General features: G+C 37.2%; 1 protein-coding gene across 9 annotated transcripts in view; it reads right to left on the bottom strand.

Moving 5' to 3' along the window:
• Positions 1–26,743, bottom strand: part of SPAG6 (sperm associated antigen 6) — a 73,627-nt gene that overhangs the window by 4,010 nt on the left and 42,874 nt on the right. For 3 of the 9 annotated variants that reach the window (XM_055092476.2, XM_003821388.5, XM_034930094.3), the window contains 6 exons: positions 25,739–25,944; positions 24,699–24,872; positions 23,383–23,535; positions 20,775–20,966; positions 11,434–11,550; positions 1,527–1,672 (listed from right to left, as the gene is read on the bottom strand). In XM_055092476.2, coding sequence (XP_054948451.1) covers positions 1,527–1,672; positions 11,434–11,550; positions 20,775–20,966; positions 23,383–23,535; positions 24,699–24,872; positions 25,739–25,944 — 988 coding nt within the window. The remainder of the gene's footprint in view (positions 1–1,526; positions 1,673–11,433; positions 11,551–20,774; positions 20,967–23,382; positions 23,536–24,698; positions 24,873–25,738; positions 25,945–26,743) is intronic. The other 6 variants (XM_055092477.2, XM_008974842.4, XM_055092478.2 and 3 more) reach the window with 4 other exon arrangements.

Below are 26,743 nucleotides of genomic sequence, written 5' to 3'. Positions count from 1 at the left end.
CCAGCTACTTGGGAGGCTGAGGCAGGAGAATAGCTTGAACCCGGGAGGCGGAGATGGCAGTTGAGCCAAGATCGCGCTACTGCACTCCAGCTTGGAGACAGAGTGTTATATGTAGACTAATTATACATGTTATGGTATATCACTGCTTTGATGTATCATATATATTAATATTTCAAAGCTTACCTATTGGAACTCTTTTGGTCAAGGAGTTCTCATAAACTTCCTAAAAAGTGCACAAACTTGCAACTTTGGAAAGAATTTACTGGGTAAAAATATGTGGATAGAAAACAAATTTTAATCTTAAAATTGCTTTTGTGCTTTTAAAATTAATGTTACCATACGTATTAAACACCATTGATATTAAATAGGAAGAATTAAGAGACATGTTGCAACTTGCGTAAGTATATGTTACAGCATGTAAGTTTTAAAAATTAGAATTTATATTTTCCAATATTAATCAAAGAAAGTAAGAAATAAATGTAGGATTAGAAAACACAGCTAAATATGCCTTTATCCTGCATGCCTTGGGGGCATTTTTAAAGATTCAGTTGTTTGGCCGGGCGGGCGCGGTGGCTCACGCCTGTAATCCCAGCACTTTGGGAGGCCGAGGCGGGCAGATCACGATGTCAGGATATCGAGACCAACCTGGCTAACACGGTGAAACCCCGTCTATACTAAAAATACAAAAAAATTAGCTGGGCGTGATGGCGAGCGTCTGTAGTACCAGCTACTCGGGAGGCCGACGCAGGAGAACGGCCTGAACCTGGGAGGCGGAGCTTGCAGTGAGCCGAGATCGCGCCACTGCACTCCAGCCTGGACGACAGAGCAAGACTCTGTCTCAAAAAAAAAAAAAAAAAAAAAAAAAAGATTCAGTTGTTTAAATCATTCTCTTTTTTTGCTTTTATTTATTTAGAGTTTAGTGGAATAGTTCTCCTTTAGGCTTACAAGGACTGAGGCTTAGGTTGAATGCTCTGCAAATCAACTTCATTTAAAAATGAATCTTTTTTATTAATCCTGAAAATAGCATCTTGCTATATTACTCTGAAGTACCTGTAAATAATAAACATCATTTTGGGGTTTTTTTCCATTTAGATAATAACTTTTTTGTTGTTACTCAACATCTCTTTTCTACCTGTGATAGTCTCATTAATGTAAATGTGAGCTTAAGGTAGAATAGTAATATGCAGGGAACTATGAAAATCAGAATCTATAGGCCTTTTATAATCAGGTATTCACAATTTAAAAACTGGTTACTTTGAACTCTATATTTGGGTACTCTTTAGTAAAGCACATGTTAAATTAGTACAAAAATGTCTTAAATGACATTCCAGTTTGAATTGGAAATGGGCATGTCAGTCAGATCATTAATTAATTTGGCAGGGGGAAGAGATCAAGAGAGAAAGGTACATATTGGCCTCACATCGTATTTCAAAGTCCACATTTTGACACAGTGGATATAAAACCTAGATTTGAAAACAGAAAAACTACATTCTAATATTGAATGTTTCAAAGTCCATTTTCCCCACCTCACTATTTCCTCGGGGTAACAACTGTTAATACTGTTGATGTATTCTTGAAGGAGAGAACCAGGTTCTGCTTTTATCTCTTGAACTTTTTTAAGGCCACCACTTGTTACAAAAAGTCGTCGAGCTTTGCTATCATGCGGCAGCACCTTGCAAAGTGAAGCACAAAAAATGTCAGCTTTTCTTTTCCAAGTTAGATTATTACTATTGAAAAGCAATACTGTATGTGAGAAAATGTAAAAGAGAATTTATACCCAATATACCTATAACATAATGAGCCAAATCTGCTGCTAATTTGAAGTGAAATGTGCTTTTTAGAATGTGCTAATTTTTAGGTTGAAGAAATGAAATAAAGGCAATGAACATGGGCAAAGGCAATGGAGATCCACTCACAGATGTAAAATACAAAGCTTACACCATTCAAGGTCTCTTTGCTCCCTAAGAATTTAAAGGCAAGCTCCTTAACAAGGCACAAAGGGTCCTCTGGGACCCAGCTCCTAAATACCTCTCCAGCCACCGCTAATCTCCATCCTAAATATTGTTTCAGTAACATCACAGCATGCATGCTGTGTCATCTCTTGCCTTTGCCCACGCTGCTACCTCTTCCTAAAATGGCTTTCCACACTCCACAAACCTCTCCCCTTATGCTTGGTTAACTCTTAGTCATCTTTTAAGACTTAGCTCAAGTGTCACCTCCTTTAAGAATCCTTCTCTGGAAGCCCCTATCTCCTTATCCCAGGATGAGTTGAGTCCTTTTCTTCTGTCAGCATTCTGTCAAACCACCATCCATGTGCTTACCACATAATACCTAAATACCACACAATATTTTTATTTTAATTTTTAATTATCCATTATATGTCTGTCACAATGTCACTGAAGGCAGAAACTATACTTGAGTTCATTCATTCATTTCCCTCGTGCCTGGTACCTAACAGAGGTTCAACAAATGTTTAACAAATGAATGAATATACTAAAGAGTAGGCATAGAAAGGGGACTGAAATGTTAGAGAGACAGAAGATCAGAAACGTAAGGAATCAATAAATCCAAGAGAAGGTTTCTTAAAGCAACCAATGAAAACTAAAAAACAAGTCACTGGATCTGACAGTGAAGAGAAGGTGCTGAAGACTTGACTAAAGGCAGCTGTGTGTGGAGGGGAGGTTGAAGAAGGCAGGCTATCAGCAGCTGGGGAAAGTGTCCCAAGTAAGGAAGTCAAGGCAAACTTTAAAGTTTCAGAAGGAGAAAACAGGGTATCAGTAGACAGTGGTAGGATAGAACTAAAGGCTAAAGATGTTGCAGGTTTTGATCTTAGGATCAAGGAGACTTGAGCACGTTTGCATGTTGACAGGAAAAAGCCAGTGGAAATGAAGAAATTTATTACGAGAGACAAAAAAAAAAAGACTGACCAGACTAGGAAGGTCCTGGGGAAGGGGTGGGGTCACAATGTGGGAAGTCCTGCCCTCTTCCTTAGTCACTGCTACTATCTCTCTGACAGAAACGCTCTTTTTTTCCCATCTTGTTCCTTCTGCAAGGACCAGCTCTTTTCACTTGTCCTTCCTCCATTGAAGCCCTATCTGAACACTTCAGACTACATTCACTCATTCCTTCTTTTAAAAAAAGTTTATCTCCAAGTCTAGTACATTGAAATGTTTTCTAATTGTTTTGTCTGCTCTCCTCAGCTAGATTATAAAGTTCCCTGAAGAACAACTTAATCTTTTTTGTCTGTTCCCCAGTGCTCAACAGAGAGCTGGGTACATGTAGGCATTTAACAAATAATTAAAACCACAAAAGGATCTTGCTAATAGAGCAATAATATAAATCAGCTGGACAATAGAAGATTGCACTAGTATATATTTGTAAAAAATGTAATATTCTATAAATATATTGGTTTTACATATTTCATTTGGCCTGGAGAATTTTCATCACTTCCTATCTCTGTCCCCAGCCACTTCAGTATCTTTTCACCTTCCACCTTGCTTTATCATCTCTTTTTAGTGCTTTGGTATCTTTAGATTAAGAAAATATTCCTGGGAGGTAGGAGCCAAGATGGCCAAATAGGAACAGCTCCGGTCTACAGCTCCCAGCGTGAGCCACGAAGAGGACGGGTGATTTCTGCATTTCCATCTGAGGTACCAGGTTCATCTCACTAGGGAGTGCCAGACAGTGGGCGCAGGTCAGTGGGTACGCGAGCCGAAGCAGGGCGAGGCATTGCCTCACTCAGGAAGCGCAAGCGGTCAGGGAGTTCCCTTTCCTAGTCAAAGAAAGGGGTGACAGACGGCACCTGGAAAATCGGGTCACTCCCACCTGAATACTGTGCTTTTCCAACCGGCTTAAAAAACGGAGCACCAAGAGATTATATCCCGCACCTGGCTCGGAGGGTCCTACGCCCACGGAGTCTCGCTGATTGCTAGCACAGCAGTCTGAGATCAAACTGCAAGGCGGCAGCGAGGCTGGGGGAGGGGTGCCCGCCATTGCCCAGGCTTGCTTAGGTAAACAAAGCCGCCAGGAAGCTCCAACTGGGTGCAGCCCATCACAGCTCGAGGAGGCCTGCCTGCCTCTGTAGGCTCCACCTCTGGGGGCAGGGCACAGACAAACAAAAAGACAGCAGTAACCTCTGCAGACTTAAGTGTCCCTGTCTGACAGCTTTGAAGAGAGCAGTGGTTCTCCCAGCACGCAGCTGGAGATCTGAGAATGGGCAGACTGCCTCCTCAAGTGGGTCCCTGACCCCTGACCCCTGACCCCCAAGCAGCCTAACTGGGAGGCACCCCCCAGCAGGGGCAGACTGACACCTCACATGGCCAGGTACTCCAACAGACCTGCAGCTGAGGGTCCTGTCTGTTAGAAGGAAAACTAACAAACAGAAAGGACATCCACACCAAAAACCCATCTGTTCATCCCCATCATCAAAGACCAAAAGTGGATAAAACCACAAAGATGGGGAAAAAACAGAGCAGAAAAACTGGAAACTCTAAAGAGCAGAGCACCTCTCCTCCTCCAAAGGAACGCAGTTCCTCACCAGCAATGGAACAAAGCTGGACGGAGAATGACTTTGACGAGCTGAGAGAAGAAGGCTTCAGACGATCAAATTACTACAAGCTACGGGAGGAAATTCAAACCAAAGGCAAAGAAGTTGAAAACTTTGAAAAAAGTTTAGAAGAACGTATAACTAGAATAACCAATACAGAGAAGTGCTTAAAGGAGCTGACGGAGCTGAAAACCAAGGCTTGAGAACTACGTGAAGAATGCAGAAGCCTCAGGAGCCGATGCGATCAACTGGAAGAAAGGGTATCAGCGATGGAAGATGAAGTGAATGAAATGAAGCGAGAAGAGAAGTTTAGAGAAAAAAGAATAAAAAGAAACGAGCAAAGCCTCCAAGAAATATGGGACTATGTGAAAAGACCAAATCTACGTCTGATTGGTGTACCTGAAAGTGACGGGGAGAATGGAACCAAGTTGGAAAACACCCTGCAGGATATTATCCAGGAGAACTTCCCCAATCTAGCAAGGCAGGCCAACACTGAGATTCAGGAAATACAGAGAATGCCACAAAGATACTCCTCGAGAAGAGCAACTCCAAGACACATAATTGTCAGATTCACCAAAGTGGAAATGAAGGAAAAAATGTTAAGGGCAGCCAGAGAGAAAGGTCGGGTTACCCACAAAGGGAAGCCCATCAGACTAACAGTGGATCTCTCGGCAGAAACTCTACAAGCCAGAAGAGAGTGGGGGCCAATATTCAACATTCTTAAAGAAAAGAATTTTCAACCCAGAATTTCATATCCAGCCAAACTAAGCTTCATAAGTGAAGGAGAAATAAAATCCTTTACAGACAAGCAAATGCTGAGAGATTTTGTCACCACCAGGCCTGCCCTAAAAGAGCTCCTGAAGGAAGCGCTAAACATGAAAAGGAACAACCGATACCAGCTGCTGCAAAATCATGCCAAAATGTAAAGACCATCGAGACTAGGAAGAAACTGCATCAACTAACGAGCAAAATAACCAGCTAACATCATAATGACAGGATCAAATTCACACATAACAATATTAACTTTAAATGTAAATGGACTAAATGCTCCAATTAAAAGACACAGACTGGCAAATTGCATAAAGAGTCAAGACCCATCAGTGTGCTGTATTCAGGAAACCCATCTCACGTGCAGAGACACACATAGGCTCAAAATAAAAGGATGGAGGAAGATCTACCAAGCAAATGGAAAACAAAAAAAGGCAGGGGTTGCAATCCTAGTCTCTGATAAAACAGACTTTAAACCAACAAAGATCAAAAGAGACAAAGAAGGCCATTACATAATGGTAAAGGGATCAATTCAACAAGAAGAGCTAACTATCCTAAATATATATGCACCCAATACAGGAGCACCCAGATTCATAAAGCAAGTCCTGAGTGACCTACAAAGAGACTTAGACTACCACACAATAATAATGGGAGACTTTAACACCCCACTGTCAACATAGACAGATCAACGAGACAGAAAGTAAACAAGGACACCCAGGAATTGAACTCAGCTCTGCACCAAGCAGACCTAATAGACATCTACAGAACTCTCCACCCCAAATCAACAGAATATACATTTTTTTCAGCACCACACCACACCTATTCCAAAATTGACCACATACTTGGAAGTAAAGCTCTCCTCAGCAAATGTAAAAGAACAGAAATTATAACAAACTATCTCTCAGACCACAGTGCAATCAAACTAGAACTCAGGATTAAGAATCTCACTCAAAACCGCTCAACTACATGGAAACTGAACAACCTGCTCCTGAATAACTACTGGATACATAACGAAATGAAGGCAGAAATAAAGATGTTCTTTGCAACCAACGAGAACAAAGACACAACACACCAGAATCTCTGGGACGCATTCAAAGCAGTGTTTAGAGGGAAATTTATAGCACTAAATGCCCACAAGAGAAAGCAGGAAAGATCCAAAATTGACACCCTAACATCACAATTAAAAGAACTAAAGAAGCAAGAGCAAACACATTCAAAAGCTAGCAGAAGGCAAGAAATAACTAAAATCAGAGCAGAACTGAAGGAAATAGAGACACAAAAAACCCTCCAAAAAATTAACGAATCCAGGAGCTGGTTTTTTGAAAAGATCCACAAAATTGATAGAACGCTAGCAAGACTTATAAAGAAAAAAAGAGAGAAGAATCAGATAGACGCAATAAAAAATGATAAAGGGGATATCACCACCGATCCCACAGAAATACAAACTACCATCAGAGAATACTACAAACACCTCTATGCAAATAAACTAGAAAATCTAGAAGAAATGGATAAATTCCTGGACACATACACTCTCCCAAGACTAAACCAGGAAGAAGATGAATCTCTGAATAGACCAATAACAGGATCTGAAATTGTGGCAATAATCAATAGCTTACCAACCAAAAAGAGTCCAGGACCAGATGGATTCACAGCCGAATTCTACCAGAGGTACAAGGAGGAGCTGGTACCATTCCTTCTGAAACTATTCCAATCAATAGAAAAAGAGGGAATCCTCCCTAACTCATTTTATGAGGCCAGCATCATCCTGATACCAAAGCCGGGCAGAGACACAACCAAAAAAGAGAATTTTAGACCAATATCCTTGATGAACATTGATGCAAAAATCCTCAATAAAATACTGGCAAACCGAATCCAGCAGCACATCAAAAAGCTTATCCACCATGATCAAGTGGGCTTCATCCCTGGGATGCAAGGCTGGTTCAATATATGCAAATCAATAAATGTAATCCAGCATATAAACAGAACCAAAGACAAAAATCACATGATTATCTCAATAGATGCAGAAAAGGCCTTTGACAAAATTCAACAACCCTTCATGCTAAAAACTCTCAATAAATTAGGTATTGATGGGTCATATCTCAAAATAATAAGAGCTATCTATGACACAACCCACAGCCAATATCATACTGAATGGGCAAAAACTGGAAGCATTCCCTTTGAAAACTGGCACAAGACAGGGATGCCCTCTCTCACCACTCCTATTCTACATAGTGTTGGAAGTTCTGGCCAGGGCGATTAGGCAGGAGAAGGAAATAAAGGGTATTCAGTTAGGAAAAGAAGAAGTCAAACTGTCCCTGTTTGCAGACGACATGATTGTATATCTAGAAAACCCCATTGTCTCAGCCCAAAATCTCCTTAAGCTGATAAGCAACTTCAGCAAAGTCTCAGGATACAAAATCAATGTGCAAAAATCACAAGCATTCTTATACACCAACAACAGACAAACAGCCAAATCATGAGTGAACTCCCATTCACAATTGCTTCAAAGAGAATAAAATACCTAGGAATCCAACTTACAAGGGACGTGAAGGACCTCTTCAAGGAGAACTACAAACCACTGCTCAAGGAAATAAAAGAGGATACAAACAAATGGAAGAACATTCCATGCTCATGGGTAGGAAGAATCAATATCGTGAAAATGGCCATACTGCCCAAGGTAATTTACAGATTCAATGCCATCCCCATCAAGCTACCAATGACTTTCTTCACAGAATTGGAAAAAACTACTTTAAAGTTCATATGGAACCAAAAAAGAGCCCGCATTGCCAAGTCAATCCTAAGACAAAAGAACAAAGCTGGAGGCATCACACTACCTGACTTCAAACTATACTACAAGGCTACAGTAACCAAAACAGCATGGTACTGGTACCAAAACACAGATATAGATCAATGGAACAGAACAGAGCCCTCAGAAATAACGCCACACATCTACAACTATCTGATGTTTGACAAACGTGAGAAAAACAAGCAATGGGGAAAGGATTCCCTAGTTAATAAATGGTGCTGGGAAAACTGGCTAGCCATATGTAGAAAGCTGAAACTGGATCCCTTCCTTACACCTTATATAAAAATCAATTCAAGATGGATTAAAGACTTAAACATTAGACCTAAAACCATAAAAACCCTAGAAGAAAACCTAGGCATTACCATTCAGGACATAGGCATGGGCAAGGACTTCATGTCTAAAACACCAAAAGCAATGGCAACAAAAGCCAAAATTGACAAATGGGATCTCATTAAACTAAAGAACTTCTGCACAGCAAAAGAAACTACCATCAGAGTGAACAGGCAACCTACAAAATGGGAGAAAATTTTCGCAACCTACTCATCTGACAAAGGGCTAATATCCAGAATCTACAATGAACTCAAACAAATTTACAAGAAAAAAACAAACAACCCCATCAAAAAGTGGGCGAAGGACATGAACAGACACTTCTCAAAAGAAGACATTTATGCAGCCAAACAACACATGAAAAAATGCTCACCATCACTGGCCATCAGAGAAATGCAAATCAAAACCACAATGAGATACCATCTCACACCAGTTAGAATGGCAATCATTAAAAAGTCAGGGAACAACAGGTGCTGGAGAGGATGTGGAGAAATAGGCACACTTTTACACTGTTGGTGGGACTGTAAACTAGTTCAACCATTGTGGAAGTCAGTGTGGCGATTCCTCAGGGATCTAGAACTAGAAATACCATTTGACCCAGCCATCCCATTACTGGGTATATACCCAAAGGACTATAAATCATGCTGCTATAAAGACACATGCACACGTATGTTTATTGCAGCATTATTCACCATAGCAAAGACTTGGAACCAACCCAAATGTCCAACAGTGATAGACTGGATTTAGAAAATGTGGCACATATACACCATGGAATAGTATGCAGCCATAAAAAATGATGAGTTCACGTCCTTTGTAGGGACATGGATGAAACTGGAAATCATCATTCTCGGTAAACTGTCGCAAGAACAAAAAACCAAACACCGCATATTCTCACTCATAGGCGGGAATTGAACAATGAGATCACATGGACACAGGAAGGGGAACATCACACTCTGGGGACTGTTGTGGGGTGGGGGTTGGGGGGAGGGATAGCATTGGGAGATATACCTAATGCTAGATGACGAGTTAGTGGGCGCAGCGCACCAGCACGGCACATGTATACATATGTAGCTAACCTGCACATTGTGCACATGTACCCTAAAACTTAAAGTATAATAATAATAAATTTAAAAAAAAAGAAAATATTCCTGAAGGCACATTTATACGTGTATATGATACAGTACTGTATTTATTTTATCTTGGGGCTGTCTAACTTCCACACATCCCACTGGTTTTATGTATTTTGAACTCTTAATGTAGGTTAGTGTTTACTTTCATAGCTACTTCAGTAAAATCAGAATATCTCACTCACTAGCCTAAAAGATTAAACTACAAAATGAAACTTTCAGAAATAATGTCAATTACCCAGTTCAAGAACAGATAACTCTGTCTGTAGATGATCTACTCAGCCCCTTACCCCTTATCACTCTTAGATGACCAAATTAGCTGGTCACCTTCTTAGCACCCAAAAGTATACAAAAAATAAAGAAATGGATCAATTTCCCTTGCAGTAATTTAGTCTTTTCTCTGCATTATTTGGTTATTTAGTTGGTTTTTCAAGAGGGCATGCCATTATATTCCTCACATCCCATATAACTAAGAGGGGCAGGTTATTTTATTGGAAGGAGCAAGAAAGGACATAGGTGTTTGATACACAGAACTGTATCCTGCCTGGGTGAGTGGCTTCAGCAATGTGAAACTTCTACTTTCCTGTGGCTCTGGCACTTGACGGCCAGTCATACTGTTGGAGGTCATGAACAGAGTTGAGAGAACTGAAGGCTGTTAGCAGACTCTATCTTTCAGATGAAGACCTAAAACTAGACAAATTTATCTGTAGGGACTACTTTAAAAGTTATAACAATACATAGTTTTTGTTCATTATTTGTAGAAACATAGTGTATGAACAGTAATATCTCATTTATATAGCATTATAACTGACTATTCAAATGAATTTGCCACACCCCATTCATTTTTTTTTTTAATCTTTTAAATTAGCCTGACCCGCTTGCATGTTTTATTTCTTAAATACAACTCTTTGGTTGTTTTTGTTCTTTTGAGTGCTTAATATGTGCCTGGGATTGAGCTAAATGCTTAGCATACAATATCTCATTTACTCTTTACAATTACCCTATGAAATAAGTACTCTAATTATTTACATTTTATGGGTAACCAAACTAAGGTTTAGAGAGGTCAACATTTTGTTAAAGAATTACAGAGCTGGTAAGTGGGAACTCCAGGTACTCCAATTCAGAACCGGAGCTCATAACCACCATGGGCTACTACTTGTACAGACTACATTTTCCTAAGTCAAATTCACTGAGCATAATTTAGCCAGCTCTTGATAGCTTAGGGTCACCATCCTGACTATCAGTGTCTGTGGTAATAGAGTCATTCTCTTTTATCCTTTGCTATTGGTAATCAGCTCTGCTGGCTGTGCCCACTTATAGCAGCTTGACCTTTCTACCTTACTACCATTTACTATCATTTAATCTGCAACAATCTAAGAAATATGACAGCTATATTTGTTAAAATTGTTCATAAAATAAGTCGATATGCTCCAAATGACTGTCTGAGAACATCTCCAGTAAAGTACATGGACTTCATGAAAGATATTTCGGTGGCTCAGAAACCTTTTTCCTTTTCTCTTTATGATCTTTGCCATATTCCCAGGTGAGTGAAATGAAAGACACTAGAAAGATTACTAAAAGTCACTTATCAATATAAATTATCTATATTATGAGAGTTTTCTTTTCTGGGAACACTTAAAAAGACAGTAGAGACTCTAAGGAAAATGTGAGGAGAAGAAAGTGTTTTATTTACATGTGAATTTTATTAAGGTAACTTCTCTGTCCATACAGATTGGTGAGAGTTAAGCAGTAAAACCATGACCCCGTGTTACAGAAAAAGCTACTGACCCAACAGAAAAAAAAAATAACAACAAATCATTTTAATTTTCTTCGTCCCCTTAGAGGCTGGCATTTCTTACCTTACTGAACTGTCCAACCACATGTTTCAGAATATTGGGAGGAGCATCATATAGAAATGGTTCAAGGGCTGGTAAGTAGGTACATTTTTGCAGGATATTCTTTATGGCTTTTTTACTCTTGAAATACAAAGCAGAATGTATACATAAGTAAGTAATCAATGAAACCTTGACAAGAATTCAAATCTGACATTCCTGGAATTTCAAAATAAAATCAATTTCCTGGTCTAAGCTGCAGTTGTTTCATTTTTTAAAATTGTTGTCCAAAAAAAACTCCTGCTTTGATTGATTTTATCATAGAATATCCTACAAGTTGTCTTTGTGTTAAGCCTTAAAATGTAAAGTGTATTACTGAGCTCTTAAAATACCTAGAAGAAAATTAAAATTATAAAGCACAAAGTTACAGACTATAAATTAATATGTACTATATTAGAGTAAAAATTTGTATACAGGAAACTGAGATAACTAATACATCCCATTTCTACTTATCAACAAATACGAGAAAATAATTTGGTTTTTTGAAGAATGTCATTATCAGGCATTCTATATTCTCCATGACTTCATGGCTTATACATATGCAGTCAGAAGTGGCTACAGTGTGCATTATTCAATGAGCATTTGCAGAGGTGCTGCTATAGCTTGTAGGTAGACATTTCCCCATTCACAGAAGCAAAACAGATAGGATCTACTCAACTACAGATCTTCTCAACACAGGGAGTGTATCACCCACAAGCAGAAGAATATGTACCATATGTACCATTTCTACCCCCTCCTGCACTCCGTATTTCAAGGTGACATCAGGTGGTGCTGACCCTTGCTACAAGTGGAGAAGGATCCTGATGGGGCTGCAGCACATCACGGCAGCCAGCCCTCAGGCCATGGCTGGTTGTGATTCATTTTCTTTTTCTTAAAGGCTGTCCCCTTCAGTTTGGAAAGCTTCACAACAATTGGGTTTGTCTCCAGCTATTTTCCACTAGAATTCCACATCTGCTTGTCTGAGGTTTTGTGCTTCAGTGCTCCCTTACGGCTTTTCTCTTCACTTATTCTCTCTCTGAGGCCTTACCCAACCTGGTCTTCTGGGATCACCACACTGTTTTGCTATTGAGTGTTTTGCAGTGCTCTTGAAATGTCAAGGAGCATTGTGATTTTCACATCATGAACTTTACAATTGGTAAATCTATTCAGCAAAACTTTACCACAGGTGTGTTATTAGTAAAGAATCTCTTGAATTTAAGGTTTCCTGGAGACCCAGGCTAAGCAGTCTTGCATAGCCTCTTATTGCTTGACACATTTATCCTCAAACACTGTTTTATAAATTAGATTAAATAAAACAAGGAATGTAAAATATGCAGCCCAGCTTTTTCCCACAAGTAGTATAATGTAAGTTGGAATTAAACTCTCAATTCCCAACATACTTGGGAACTATCTTAAATCGTGATAATCTTAGCAAGCTAACAAATTTAACTTCACTGTTATCAGTGAAAAGGTTCTTGAACAGTGTAGTAGAAATCACATACACTGTACAATAAAGACAGCCTTATTCTAGTAGTTCTAAGTTGATGTATTGTCAAGTTATTAATCAAGAACTGTAGAAAAGAATCTAATGACACTAGAAATTCACTGAGCTTTACTATCTTTCATGTGGAAGAAATATAATCAGTTTATGATTATATTCTTCTAGATAGAAATGTATATCATAATTAATAATCAGCTGTATTATCCAGCATGATAGAAATCCTAGTTACTTAAGACTTTCTTTGCATGTCTATTTAACAATGAAAAGGAATGAAGTACTGACACATGCAACAACATGAATGAACCTCACAAATGTTACCCTTAGTGAAAGAGGCCAGGCACAAAAGTTCACATATTGTATAATTTCATTTATATGGTTGTCCAGAAAAGTCAAATTCAGAAACACAGAAAGTAGATTAATAGTTGTCTGGAGCTGGTGGGTATAATTGAGAGGAGGAAGAGGGAGTGACTACAAATGGGCATGAGGCTTCCTTCTGGGATGATGAAAATATTCTGAAATTTGATTGTGAAGATGGTTGCACAATTCTGTAAATTTACTAAAAATCATTAAATTGTATACCTAAAATGAGTGAATTTATGGTATGTAAATTATATCTCAATAAAGTTGTTAAAAAAGACTTAAACTCAGCCAGGCGCGGTGGCTCAGGCCTGTAATCCCAGCACTTTGGGAGGCCAAGGGAGATGGATCACCTCAGGTCAGGAGTTCGAGACCAGCCTGGCCAACATGGTGAAACCCTGTCTCTATTGAAAATACAAAAATTAGCCAGGTATGGTGGTGGGTGCCTGTAGTCCCAGCTACTCAGGAGGCTGAGGCAGGAGAATCGCTTGAACCCAGGAGGCGGAGGTTGCAGTAAGCTGAGATTGTGCCATTGCACTCCAGCCTGGGCAACAGAGTGAGACTCTGTCTCAAAAAAAATAATAATAATACTTAAACTCCTTCTTGAATTGCAAATATTTTCTCCAGGTTTGTGTGGCTTGTCTTTTCATTTTCTTAATGTTAACCTTTTCTTTTTTAAAGACAGGATCTCACTTTGTTACCCAGGCTACAGTGTAGTGTCAGGATCATAGCTCACTGCAGCCTCAAATTCTTGGGCTCAAGCAATACTCCTGCCTTAGCCTCCCAAATAGCTAGGACTACAGGGATGTACTACCACACTCTGCTAGTTTTGTTTTGTTTTTTGTAGAGATAGGGTCTCACTATGTTGCCCATGCTGGTCTCAAAACGCCTAACCTCAAGTGATCCTCTTGCCTTGTCCTCCAAAGTGTTGGGATTATAGGCATAAGCCATGTGCCCAGGCTTAATGGTGTCTTTTGAAGCATAAGAGGTTTTTTTTTTTATTTTGATGAAATATAATTTATCAATTTTTAAAATCACTTGTGTTTAGGTAAAATATCTAAAAAATAATTGCCTAACCTGAGGTCACACATATTTATTCCCAGGTTTCTTCTAAGAGTTTATAATCTAAACACTTATATTTAGATCTAAGATCCATTTTGAGATAACTCTGGTATATGGTATGAGATAGGGGTCCAAATTGATATTTTTACTTGAGGATACAATTGTCCCAGCACCTTTGTTGAAAAGACTATTCTTTCCACATTAAATTGCCTTGGCATCTTTGTGAAAAATCAATTGATGATAAAAAGGGTTTATTTCAGATTCTCAATTCAATTCCATTGATACATATGTCTTTCTGTAAGCAAGTACCACATTATCTTGATTACTATAGCTTTGTGGTACATTTTGAAATTGGGGAGTGTTAAGTTCTTCTTTTTCAAGATTGTTTTGCTAGTCTGGGTTCTTTTCATTTCCACAAGAATTTTCAGATAAGCTTCTCAATTTCTGGGGGAAAAAAAAGCCAGCTAGGATTTTGATAGAGATTATGTTAAATATATAGATCAATTTGGAGTATTGCCAGTTTATCAATATTGAATCTTCCAGTCCATGAACATGGAATGTCACATAATTTATTTTTTAAGTAATGTTTTATAGTTTTCAGTGTACTAGTCTTAAACTTTTGTTAATTTGTATGTATTTAATGCTTGATGTTATTATGAATAACATTATTTTCTTAACTTCATATTTGAATTGTTTATTACCTGTACATGAAAATACAATTGAGAGACCAGCAGCAGTAGCTCACACCTGTAATCCCAGCCACTTTGGGAGGCCTAGGCAGGTGGATCATTTGAGCTCAGGAGTTCAAGACAAGCCTGGCCAACATGGCAAAACCCTGTCTCTACTAAAAATACCAAAAAAATTAGCCAGGCATGGTGGTACATGCCTGTAATCCCAACTACTCAGGAGACTGAGGCACAAGAATCACTTGAACCTGGGAGGTGGAGGTTGCAGTAAGCTGAGATTGCACCACTGCAATCCAGCCTGGGCAGCAGCCCAGCCTGGGCAACAGAGTGAGACCCTGTCTCAAAAAAGAAAATACAAATGATTTCTGTATATTGATCTTGTATCCCATGACTTTGTTGAACTCTTATTAGTTCTATGATTTGTGTGTGTGCGTGTGTGTGTGTGTCTGTGTGTGTGAATTCCTTAGGATTTTTTTACATACAAGATCATGTCACACGTTGGTTTTAAGATTCATTACCTTCTAGAAGATATGCATTATGATTGGTTGTTTATGGCTGTGAGCAAAATAAAATAGCCCTTACAACTCCATACCATGAATTGTACAGAAATTTTATGGGGTCAAAAAAACTCTCCTATTTACCTAGTTCAGTAAATCAAGTAATATCTTACCTTGAGCTAATGAATAACAGATTATAAATTTTCCTAATTGTCATTGCATTTAGTAGTTAATGTTTATCCTTAGATACAATATATGACGATGTCAGAGAAGGAATCCTGGGCTATCTATTGAGGGCATTCTGAGGGTTTGGGCCTGGTTTACCTATTAACTAGCATAGCATCTACAGTTCTAACTTCATTCATTTTTCCGTCATTTCTAAAAACTGACTGTATCCTCCCTGATTAGGGCTATTGGAAAAACCACAGTAAGTAACAACACTATTTTTTTACCTCTTAACACTACACATAAAAATAGCAATTAACAAAATAAAATTGACAATACTATGGGAAACCAATACAATTTCAATTGTTTTTCACTAAAAATTGGAAGAATACCAAAAATTACTAATTGTTGCTTTCCTTAGTGGATTATTGATATGGCTTGCTCTCAGTGTTGGAGAGTAAACCATGGTAGAGTTTGTATTGGTCTGTTTTCATGCAGCTGATAAAGACATACCCGACATGGAAGAAAAAGAGGTTTAATTGGAGTTACAGTTCCACATTGCCTCAGAATCACAGCAGGAGGCAAAAGGCACTTCTTACATGGCAGCAGCAAGAGAAAATGAGAAAGATGCAAAAGTGGAAACCCCTGATAAAACCATCCACTATCATGAGACTTAATCCCTACCACAAGAACAGCATGGGGGAAACCACCCCCATGATTCAAATTATCTCCCACCAGGTCCCTCCCACAACACATGGGAATTATGGGAGTACAATTCAAGATGAGATTTGGCTGGGGACACAGAGCCAAACCATATCAGAGTTCTCATGAGATCTGCTTGTTTCAAAGCATGTAGCACCTCCCCCTTCGCTCCCTCTCTCCTGCTCTGCCATGTGAAGACATTCTTATTTCCCCTTTGCCTTCTGCCATGATTGTAAGTTTCATGAGGCCTCCCAGCCATGCTTCCTGTACAGCATGCAGAACTGTGAGTCAATTAAACTTCTTCATCAATTACCCAGTCTCAGGTAGTTATTTACAGCAGTGTGAGAACAAACAAATACAATTATCTTGAATGAAAACTGCTGAAAAATTTTTAAAAATTCTTTCCAGAAAGTTATTTTTGTTCTGAAAGCATTGTGGTCCAAAGAGTAATAGCTATTAAAATGAAGAGGAACATAGGAGTAAATCTTTATGACCTTTGGTTAGACAAAGCCTTCTTAGATACAACACAAAAAGCATATGCAATTGAATTTCATTAAAATTTAAAACTTTTGTGCTGCAGACAATATCATCAAGAAAATAAGATAACCCACAGAATGTGAGAAAATACTTGTAAATCATACATCTGATAAGATCTTGCATCCAGAATATACAAAGAACTCTTACAACTCAATAATAAAAAGATAAATAACCCAGTTTAAAATGAGCAAAGGGTCTGAATAGACATCTCTCTAAAGAAGACGTATGAACAGCCAATAAACATATGAAAAGATTTTCAACATCATTAGCCATTTGACAAATGCAAATCAAAACCACAATGAGATACCAATTCAAACCCACTAGGATGGCTACAATCAAAAATAAAGATAATAACAAGAGTTGGCAAAGATGTGGAAAAAGTGGAACCATCATACCTTGCTGGTAGTACAATGGAAAACAGTTGGGCAGTTTCTCGAGATGTTAAACAGAGTTATCCATTGACCCAGCAGTTTCATCCCTGGGTAAATACCCAAGAGAAATGAAAACATACATCCACACGAAAACTTGTTACAATAATGTTTATAACAGCATTATTCATAATAGTCAAGAGTAGAAATAATCCAACGTCCATCAGCTGGTAAACGGATAAACAAAATGTGACATATTAATACAATAGAATATTATTTGGCAATAGAAAGGAACAAAATACTGATATATGCCACAACATGGACGAACTGTGAAACTTCAACTAAGTAGTAAAGAAGGCAGGCACATGGCTAGGTGTGGTGGCTCACACCTCTTATCCCAGTGCTTTGGGAGGTCAAGGTGGGGGACTGCTTGAGGCCAGGAGTTCAAGACCAGCCTGGGAAACACAGTGAGACCCTGTCTCTCCAAAAAAAGAAAAAATTAATTAGCCAGATGTGGCAGTACACACTTGTAGTCTTAGCTACTTGGGAGGCTAAGGCAGGAGGATCACTTGGGCCCAGGAGTTCAAGGCTTCAATGAGTTGATTATGCCACTGCACTCCAGTCTGCAACAGAAAGAAACCCTATCTCTAAAAAGGTTATATATGTTGTATGACTCCATTTAAATGAAATGTCCAAAAGAGACAAATCCATAGAGACAGAAAGTAAATTAATGGTTGCCTGGGGCTAGGCAGAGGGGATACAGAATCACAGCTAATGGGTAGCATTTCTTTTATGGGGAATAAAAATATTCTAAAATTAGATAGTGGTGATGGTTTCATAATTCTGGAAACATACCCAAAACCATTCAATGGTACACTTTAAATGGATAAAGGTATGGCATGTGAACTATAGCTCAATAAAGCTGCTAAAAAATGAAGGGGGAACAACTATTACCGTAAGAACACAATAATTAAATAATTATCTTAAACATAGTTTTATAACCAGAATGAGCTGATTCAAATGCCAAAGTAAGATGAAACATTTCAATATGATGCCTCTAAATCCAAACAAATAAAGGTATAACTGCCTGAATATTTTCAAAACATGTAGATAAGCTTATTAGAAAAAAACTTCTTTTCCATTTTTATTAAGAGATTTGGAATAACATGGGAGCAAATAGAAGAAAATCTATAGAATGTGAGAAAGTATTTACAAATCATACATTTTATAAGAACTTGTACCCAGAATATACAAAGAACTCTTACAATTCAATAATAAAAAGATAAGTAACCCAATTTAAAATGAGCAAAGGGTCTCAATAGATATTTCTCCAAAGAAAACATGAGAGAAATTTCAAAAGATTGCTCATTCGTTCTCCTGCATGGAAACCAATTAGAGAATGCTTACAGAAGCTGACATGCCTTTGGGACAAAATGAACTTCAACATGGGCTTATAATTTGAAAGCTGCCATAGAGTAACAAATGAGAAATACCATTAGACAGTTCTTGACACTCTTGGATACACTTTTCCCTACTGAGATGGTGTCAAATCGAACAGGCTTGAATGGACTTTTATTCTACACCCTTTAAAATAACAACTGATAGAATTCACAAGACCGTGGGGAAAGAAAAAAGAATGATCAAATCCCTACAATAATAAAATATTTGGATGGGCTTGAAGCCTTTAAAAGATTGTTGATGGAATAATGATTGGTAAAGATCCCACTTTTTCACTTACTACTCAGTGTATTTCCTGAAAGTAATACTGTACTAAATATAGGCAGAAGGAAGTTAATTTCTATTAGTTAACCTAAAAACACCACTTGTTAAACACAATGAAATTTATCTTACTTCAAAAAGTGAAGTTTTCAAATTTATTTTTCTCCAGTGATATGTATACAACATAATATCATAATAATTTATTAAAAGGCAAGATATATAAGGTAGTAGTATATAAAAAGTACATACTCTTACCTAAGGGACTATTTGCAAGGGCTTCTCAAGCTGAAATTACTATTGAGTCCACTATTAATGATTTATGCTCTAGCTCATACATCCCTTTACTTTATTTCCAAAACTTAAGAGGAAACTCAGGAGGGTGGCCGGAGAGGGTGGAAGAGGAGAAGGAAAGGAGGAGGAGAAAAACAACAATGATAATGGGTTAAAGAAATACGAAGCCAAAAGAGGACTACATATATAGGTTACAATTATATACATGTATACATGTATATCAGCTGTGCTTGGACAACTTAAAGCTAGGATAGAGTTTTGGTTTCTCACCAGAAAGTTAAAGAGACCTGCTAAACTAGAAAAGACCTTACATTGTTAATCTTTCTCTCTTTACCAAGCATTGCCAAAGAATGCACATGTGAGAGACATATGAGGGAAGTTCTAAATCTATTAAATAATTGTTGGTCTAGAAAGCCTTATAAAAACTGAAAAAAAAAGTTAAATCTTAGAAACCAATTTCTCTCAATGCATTAGTAGAGAAATAATATGCAAACATGACCAAATATACATAAATTTACTTTTATAAAATTTACAAGTCAAATAGATAATTCACTATACATAACTTTCAGAGTCCCTTAAGTGTATACTTCAAGAAAACTTCCCATCTCATTATGTCATCTAAAGTTAAGTTTCACCAAATTGTTTTCCTATTTGTTTACTGTTTTAATTAAAATTTAAATGTAATTTAATTTACTGTTAAATTATTGTCTGTTCTGTGAACTTCCCTCAAACCAAGTCAATTTTACAAGCTGCTTTCAAAAACTTACAAGTTTTCCTAATAGGAACTATGCTGGAAAACATTTTATTTCTTTTTTTTTAAATTATAAAATCATTAAATAATCCATCCTTCTTCATATTCATGTTTTGTGAAGCATTTTAGTAGCTAGTAATATTTCAGAAAATCTGCCTTTTAAAAATGCATGATTTAAAAATATTTAATTTAGTGAGTCTTATAGACAATTTTTTAAAGAAACAAATATAAGACATATAATTAAAAGGTCAGGTGACCTTGGAATTAAAGAGGTAAATTATGGGTTCAAAAATGCCCTCTGACTAGTTATATGATACATTTGAAAGGTACCTTAAATTCTTTTGGATTTCACTTTTAAATGTAAAATGAACTAGAGGTCTCTCCAGCAAATTCAAACTAAAAAATTCTATTATTCTTCAATTCCGACTACATAAGAAGAGTCAACAGGAATGTAGACTGCATTAACCATTCATTTTACAAACAACTTTGCACCCATAGAAAATTTTCTCTAAAATATATCACTGATTTTTAGAGACAGGGTAACTCATTTTCAAAGAAGAGTGAAGTCAATTCTGATAAATTTGTATTTCTTGACTCATAAAACAATATTGTCCATGATGAAAACAAAGAGATTTGAAATGACATATTTTTTAAATGAGCCAAAATCTTCATAAAACAGAATTAAGCACTTACTTTTACTTGGAGATCCTCAGAACTTTCTGTTGACATGTACAAAGAAAGCAGAACTGGCAAAGTATTTGTGACTGCAACAGCCCGTGCGTGTTCAGGAGTGTGTCTTCCAATCTGTCCTAAGGCCCAAGCAGCTGCAGCCTTAATGTGATCTTCCGGTTCTTCTGACAAGCAGACTGACAACTGGGGTACACCCTGCAGCGTGGATCAAAAGAGCAAGTGTTATGAATCTAGAGCAGGATTAAAGAGTCTTCCATGTCTCTCAAACATGAGAAGAAATCACTTCGGCCTTGATCCTTTTTTTCTTAAATGGTTCAATAAATGAGCACATCACAGGGGCTGTCATTTCTTAAGTCAATAAGATGACTAGAACTAAATTACCTTAATTATCGGTAACGATTCAACTAAACCAAGAATTTCTCTACTAGCTTTTACCCCCCAAATAGAGAGGTATTTAACCAGACAACAGATGTCACAGACTAGGAAATAGGCAAAGCCAGATTTTACTGTGACAAACTAAAAATGTTTAGAATTTTAAAATCATTTATTTTCCTTTGTTAAAAAGTTTAGAATCTTTAAAGAAATTGTCTTTTCACCAAATATAATAAACCTGACATAATAAGCCTGAGAATAAAATAAATCAGTAAGAATCCTAAGTACCTTGTCAGCGGAATATATTCACTAACACCTTTCCTGAAACAGTACATAAATAACTTTCCATCAATTATGGTCAACTTTTAAATTATAGTTCTTTCCACTTTAACATGACTGAATGTCAAAACAACGATTACTTTTGTTACACAGCACATGCTTACATTTTGCATCTTATGCTTCAATTTTATCTAAACAATAAAAACAGAATAAACTAAAGAGCCTCAAATACATTACATTTTGTATACCCAAGGAACAATTTTAAAAAATCAAATTCTAATTCCAAATTCTGTATAGGTGTAATTTTCTGACTAATTTGAGATTATGGTAATCACCTTAAATTTGGTACCACAAAAAAAGATCACATGGTTATGCTACCACAGCAAAGGCCAGAATCATCATATATACTTTTATTCTTTGCTTTTTAATTTGGTTATTAAGACCAATTTCCTGAAGAGGTCAGCTATATTTCTTCATTGGCTTCTTTCCTACAACTAAAAATGTATGTCTGCCAATATTAAAGGTCAGACCTGTCTTCAGAATGAAGCAACTTTCCAGAAAGCCCACATGTCCAGGATGTAACAAGACTGAAGAAACAGGAGGAAAAGGAGACAGTGCCTCTACTCCATCCCCGAAGCTCTGACTTGTTGGCCTCAATTATAATGAATAACAAATAAGATAAGGAATGCAAATTTGCTTTAAAATTACTATTTAAATGTAAGGTATTATTGTTAGTCTTTATAGTACCACACAGGAAAAGCAGAGAGTGCTACCATACTATGTGGCTTGCCCGAAACTGCTGGAGTTTCAGCAAGCAACACCTTGAACTCTATCTGAAAAACAAACCAAGTGGGAAAGGCCAGCAGCAACCTTAGACCAAAGAAGGGGAGAGCTCCCTGGTTAATTTCAGGAAGGCATATGGGAAGCAACGGCAATTGCTTCTTCTTTCATCATTCTTCCCATGCATAAGCTTCATGACTATCCACAAAACAACCAAGGATCAAAAACCTAGTAACATCCTTACCGTGACCCTTCAGAAAGCACCACTATTGCTCTAGTCACTATCACAGTCTGCGGTAGTAGAAGAACAAAAGGAAAAGAGCAGGATAAAAGGGAGTAAAGCAAAGAATTATCAAGAAATAGGTAGAAAATAAAGATCTGAGGCTCCTTTTTATTCTGAGGATTAGTAAGGGATAAAAAAAATCCACATTTCTGTTTAACATACAGCAGCAGGTTTTCTATGCTGATAAGAAACCCACACCCCAGAGGGTCACCGCACACACTATAAGCACACAGGCTTTGAAGCATTCGTCCAGAGATCAATATTTATTCATTAGCACACATTTCGTAAGCACCTACTATGTGCCAGGGCTGCACTAGATGAGGGGTTCTTACAAAATTGTGAACTGAGATAAAGCAAAAGCCCTAGAGCAAGGAAACAAAAACACTGACGTGTGCTCTGAATTGCCTAAATCTAAGAAGAGAAATAGTTAATAAAAGCTGAAGAAGAGAAAGTGGATAAAAAGGGATGTCCTAGCCATTGTCATCTCCCACTGAAGTGGCAGGAAATGGAGGGGTATATAGACCTCCCAGAATACTGAAAATGACTACTGGGCATGTCATTTACAAATAGGTGTTTCTAACCAAGGTAAGCTTTACATGTTTGTAGATATGTACAATTAATCCTTCAAGATACAAATAAACTTAATATTTAAATACAGATAATACTAATGCTCAAAATAGTTGATATTCTGTTGATGAGAAACGCTGAGTAAAACTTTAAACTTCCCATTACCTTGCTAATAAAACTTGCTAATAAGCATTGAAACAATCAAAATTTTTTTCAGGTAATTTTTTTGCTCCAGTCAGTTATATTTTGTATTCTGTTGGAGAACATTAATCTGTGGTTCTGTCTTAGAATTTCTTACTGCAACTGGAAGAAAACGAAGCAAGAACAAACCTTAGAAATGATGACTGCCATTGCTAGGTTCTCAGAATGAGCTGCTACATAACCAAGCATCATGATGCCAGGCAGCCGTGTGTTCCCTTTGCAGGACCCAATGCAGTCAATCACGGCAGCAACCCCTCCTGCGTTAACTACCAGCTGTGAAAGCTAAGCGATGGGAACAAGAGTTAGATCACCAGGACCCTATGATGGTCTTTAAATACAGTTTAATATTGCCACACTCTATTTAGAACCTAAAAACAACTGGTGAAATTGAATTATCATTTAGTGAAATTATTATATTTATTAAAGAAATATACAAGTACAATAAACCTGCTAGTTCAAATGCACAAACTGTGAGGAGCTTTACTCTGTGGTTCAATTTTTCATGCATCGATGGCACAACTTTTATCCCTATTATAATGGATGTCAAAATTCCTCATGTAGACTCTAAGCCTAGGGCTAGTTCATAACTAACTACTGAAACCCCCCCATCACAATGGGTGAGTATGAAGCAGATTAATCACTGAATGGTGAAAGACAATGTCGGACTTGAAATATTCTAACCTAATTATTCCCCCTTTGCTAGTAATGATTACTAGCTGAGTGCACTTTAATTTTGAAAAATCTCAAGCAAATAAAGATGTTAGATGAAATAAACAATGAGGACTTAAAGTTTAATGAAATAAAAATTGATTAGTCAAAATATACACAGAAAAAAGATACTTCAGAATCAACACAGGCTTGCTTTCTCTCTATTTCTTTCCCATCTAGGAACTCAGGGCGGGAAATCACCATGTAAGAGCAGCTACTGGAGTGGTCACAGTAGGCCAGGGGACCTTTGTGATTTCTCCCAACCTGGAGCTATAATAGTGTTCTCACTACTCCCAGCTGACATAAAATTGTAAGGATGGCAAAGTTCCATTGTCCTCACAATCTACAAATGGAAAGTTGGAAATGACTAGAAACAGATTTCAAGCTCAAACTCTGCTAATATAACCCAGTGTTCTCAACTGGAGGCAGTTTTGCTCCCTGAGGAATACATGGCAAAGTATGGAGACATTTTTGATTGTCACCACTTGTGGGAGAAGGGTGCTTTTGGCATCTAGTGGGCAGAGGTTAGGGATCCTGCTAAACATCCGTCCTACAATGTGCAGGACCAGCTCCCCACAACAAAGAACTACCCAGTCCAAAACATCAGTAGAAGACGAGAAATCCTGACTCAACTAGATCATGTGCCACAACCCCTAGGCCCTATAAACAAATTGATGTTTTATTTAAAAACTAAAACTAACTACTACATATTATTGTGCCTTGAAGTTTCTTTTCACCTCGGGTGTATGTTTTGCAATCTCTCTAATTAAAGTAGAAGCATTTTTCTTCACGTATTCATCCTTGTCCTTCAGACAGGTAAGTACAACTGGAAAAATCTCTGCTTCAACAACCATTTCTGCCAGATCCACGGAATGTTTTGAAACCTGACTGAGAGCTGAAAGGATCTGATGCTGTGAAGCAAAAAAACAACAACAACAACAACAAAACACTATATAGCATCCACTACAGAGTTCAGATGTAATGTAAACAGTTTTATATATATTCAAATTCCTTTATAAAAGGAAAAAAATGTACATGCCTAAACAGCCTAAGATTTCTGAGTCTTGAGACTCTCACATTCAAGTCTTATACCCAAGTTCTAAAAATTCCTAATTTCCAAATTAGTTCTCAATATTTTGAAACTCTATCTATTACAGATGATTACATAACATGACCTCTGGATGAATACCACTTCTTAATTATGCAACACTGAAATTGCTAATTTATGAGACAGGTGATCATTTAGTACAAAAATCATCAAGCAGAACAATATCTTTGACATGATGCTGATACCATTTCAAAGAATGTTCCATTGCTTAGTTAACGTTAACAATTTTAAAACATTATAGGATATAACTATTAGAATATAAAAGTATAGTTGGTGACTATTAACTAAAAATCAGATTTTAGAAAGCTATAAAAAAGGCTAAGATAAATATTGCAATTTCCATAAGAAACAATATTATAGTGGTGGGTTCAAAAATCTTTAGGTCTTTTCCAAACCAGGATTTAATTATTATGTGATTCTGTATTTTAATTATTAATGTTAACACTGTTGTTACTTCTGATCTTGTACATAGTTTCCCCAATCACATCTTTATCTAATCCTTACAGTATTATTTTCACATATTAAGAGACCAAATACATAATATATTCATATCTGTTTTCAATGATAATTTGCTAATTATTTTTAGATGCAAAATATTCACGTGTACACATTTCCATTTTCTTACATTATAAGAAGGCTGATGTATTTTTCAACCTTATTTTGAAATACCTTCAATTTAGCATCAGGGTTCAGGATCATCTGGGCTAAATGAGCAACAGCTCCTGCATCCACTACTGTCTGTGCTAACTCTGGAGAATGCTTTGCAATATCACTGAGGGCCGAAGCAGCAATCCTTTTCAAAGCAATTTCTGGCTCCTGGATACAGAGTACTAAAAGAGGAACAGCTCCCGCATCCACCACAGCTTGTGACAGTTCTGTGGGTCCAAGAAAAGTAATTAAGTGAGTATGGGTGACTGACCCTTGCGCAAGCCATTTTTCACCCTGACAGATACAGCAAAGAAAAAAGGGGAGGGTGTACTTCACTCTCTCAACATCTGCATTTCAAATTAGGCTTCCTGGTTTCATAAACCATGTGGACCAATCCTGAGCTGAAAAGAATACAGGTCAGTAGATGGACCTCCATTTACATGAACACATTTGAGGTAGATTAGGCTGAAATGGCTTGTTATTCTTTTTTTTTTTTTAAGAGAGTAAGCAGATGTCAGCTGTTTAAGCTCTGACAATTCTGCACTTCTCAATAGACAAGCATTTTATGCATGGTTTACAATAACAGAGAAAACTTAAGTACCAAAAATTTACCAACCACACTAATTAGGCAGTATTTTGTGCTATTTACGTGAGTAAACATTAACATCAATCTTGTGCCAATAATGTCAATTTTTAAATTCCTTTTATCTTGTAGTACTTTTAAAAGATTTTTTTAAAATTTCATACAAAATAGAAAGCTGCCTTTTCATTGTACATATAAAAATACTTTCAAAAATGAGACCTACTACTAATCAATAAACTTTTGTATATAAATGCTAATGTTTAGACACAAGAATAAATTTATCTTACTCTTGTTAGAAATCAAGTACATATCTTTTGAACATACATGTTGATTTACTTGTATGTCCAAGAATAACAGCTACAAAAATAGCACACTTTAAATTACAGATAATGGGAGACAGGCAAGCAGACCCATATAATATCATGAAAAAACTGCCTTTTGAG

This window comes from Pan paniscus, chromosome 8 (assembly GCF_029289425.2).
Source record: "Pan paniscus chromosome 8, NHGRI_mPanPan1-v2.0_pri, whole genome shotgun sequence".
Classification (NCBI taxonomy): domain Eukaryota; kingdom Metazoa; phylum Chordata; class Mammalia; order Primates; family Hominidae; genus Pan; species Pan paniscus.
Note: the sequence above shows the minus strand (reverse complement) of the source record. Positions and strands in the feature narration are given on the sequence as shown.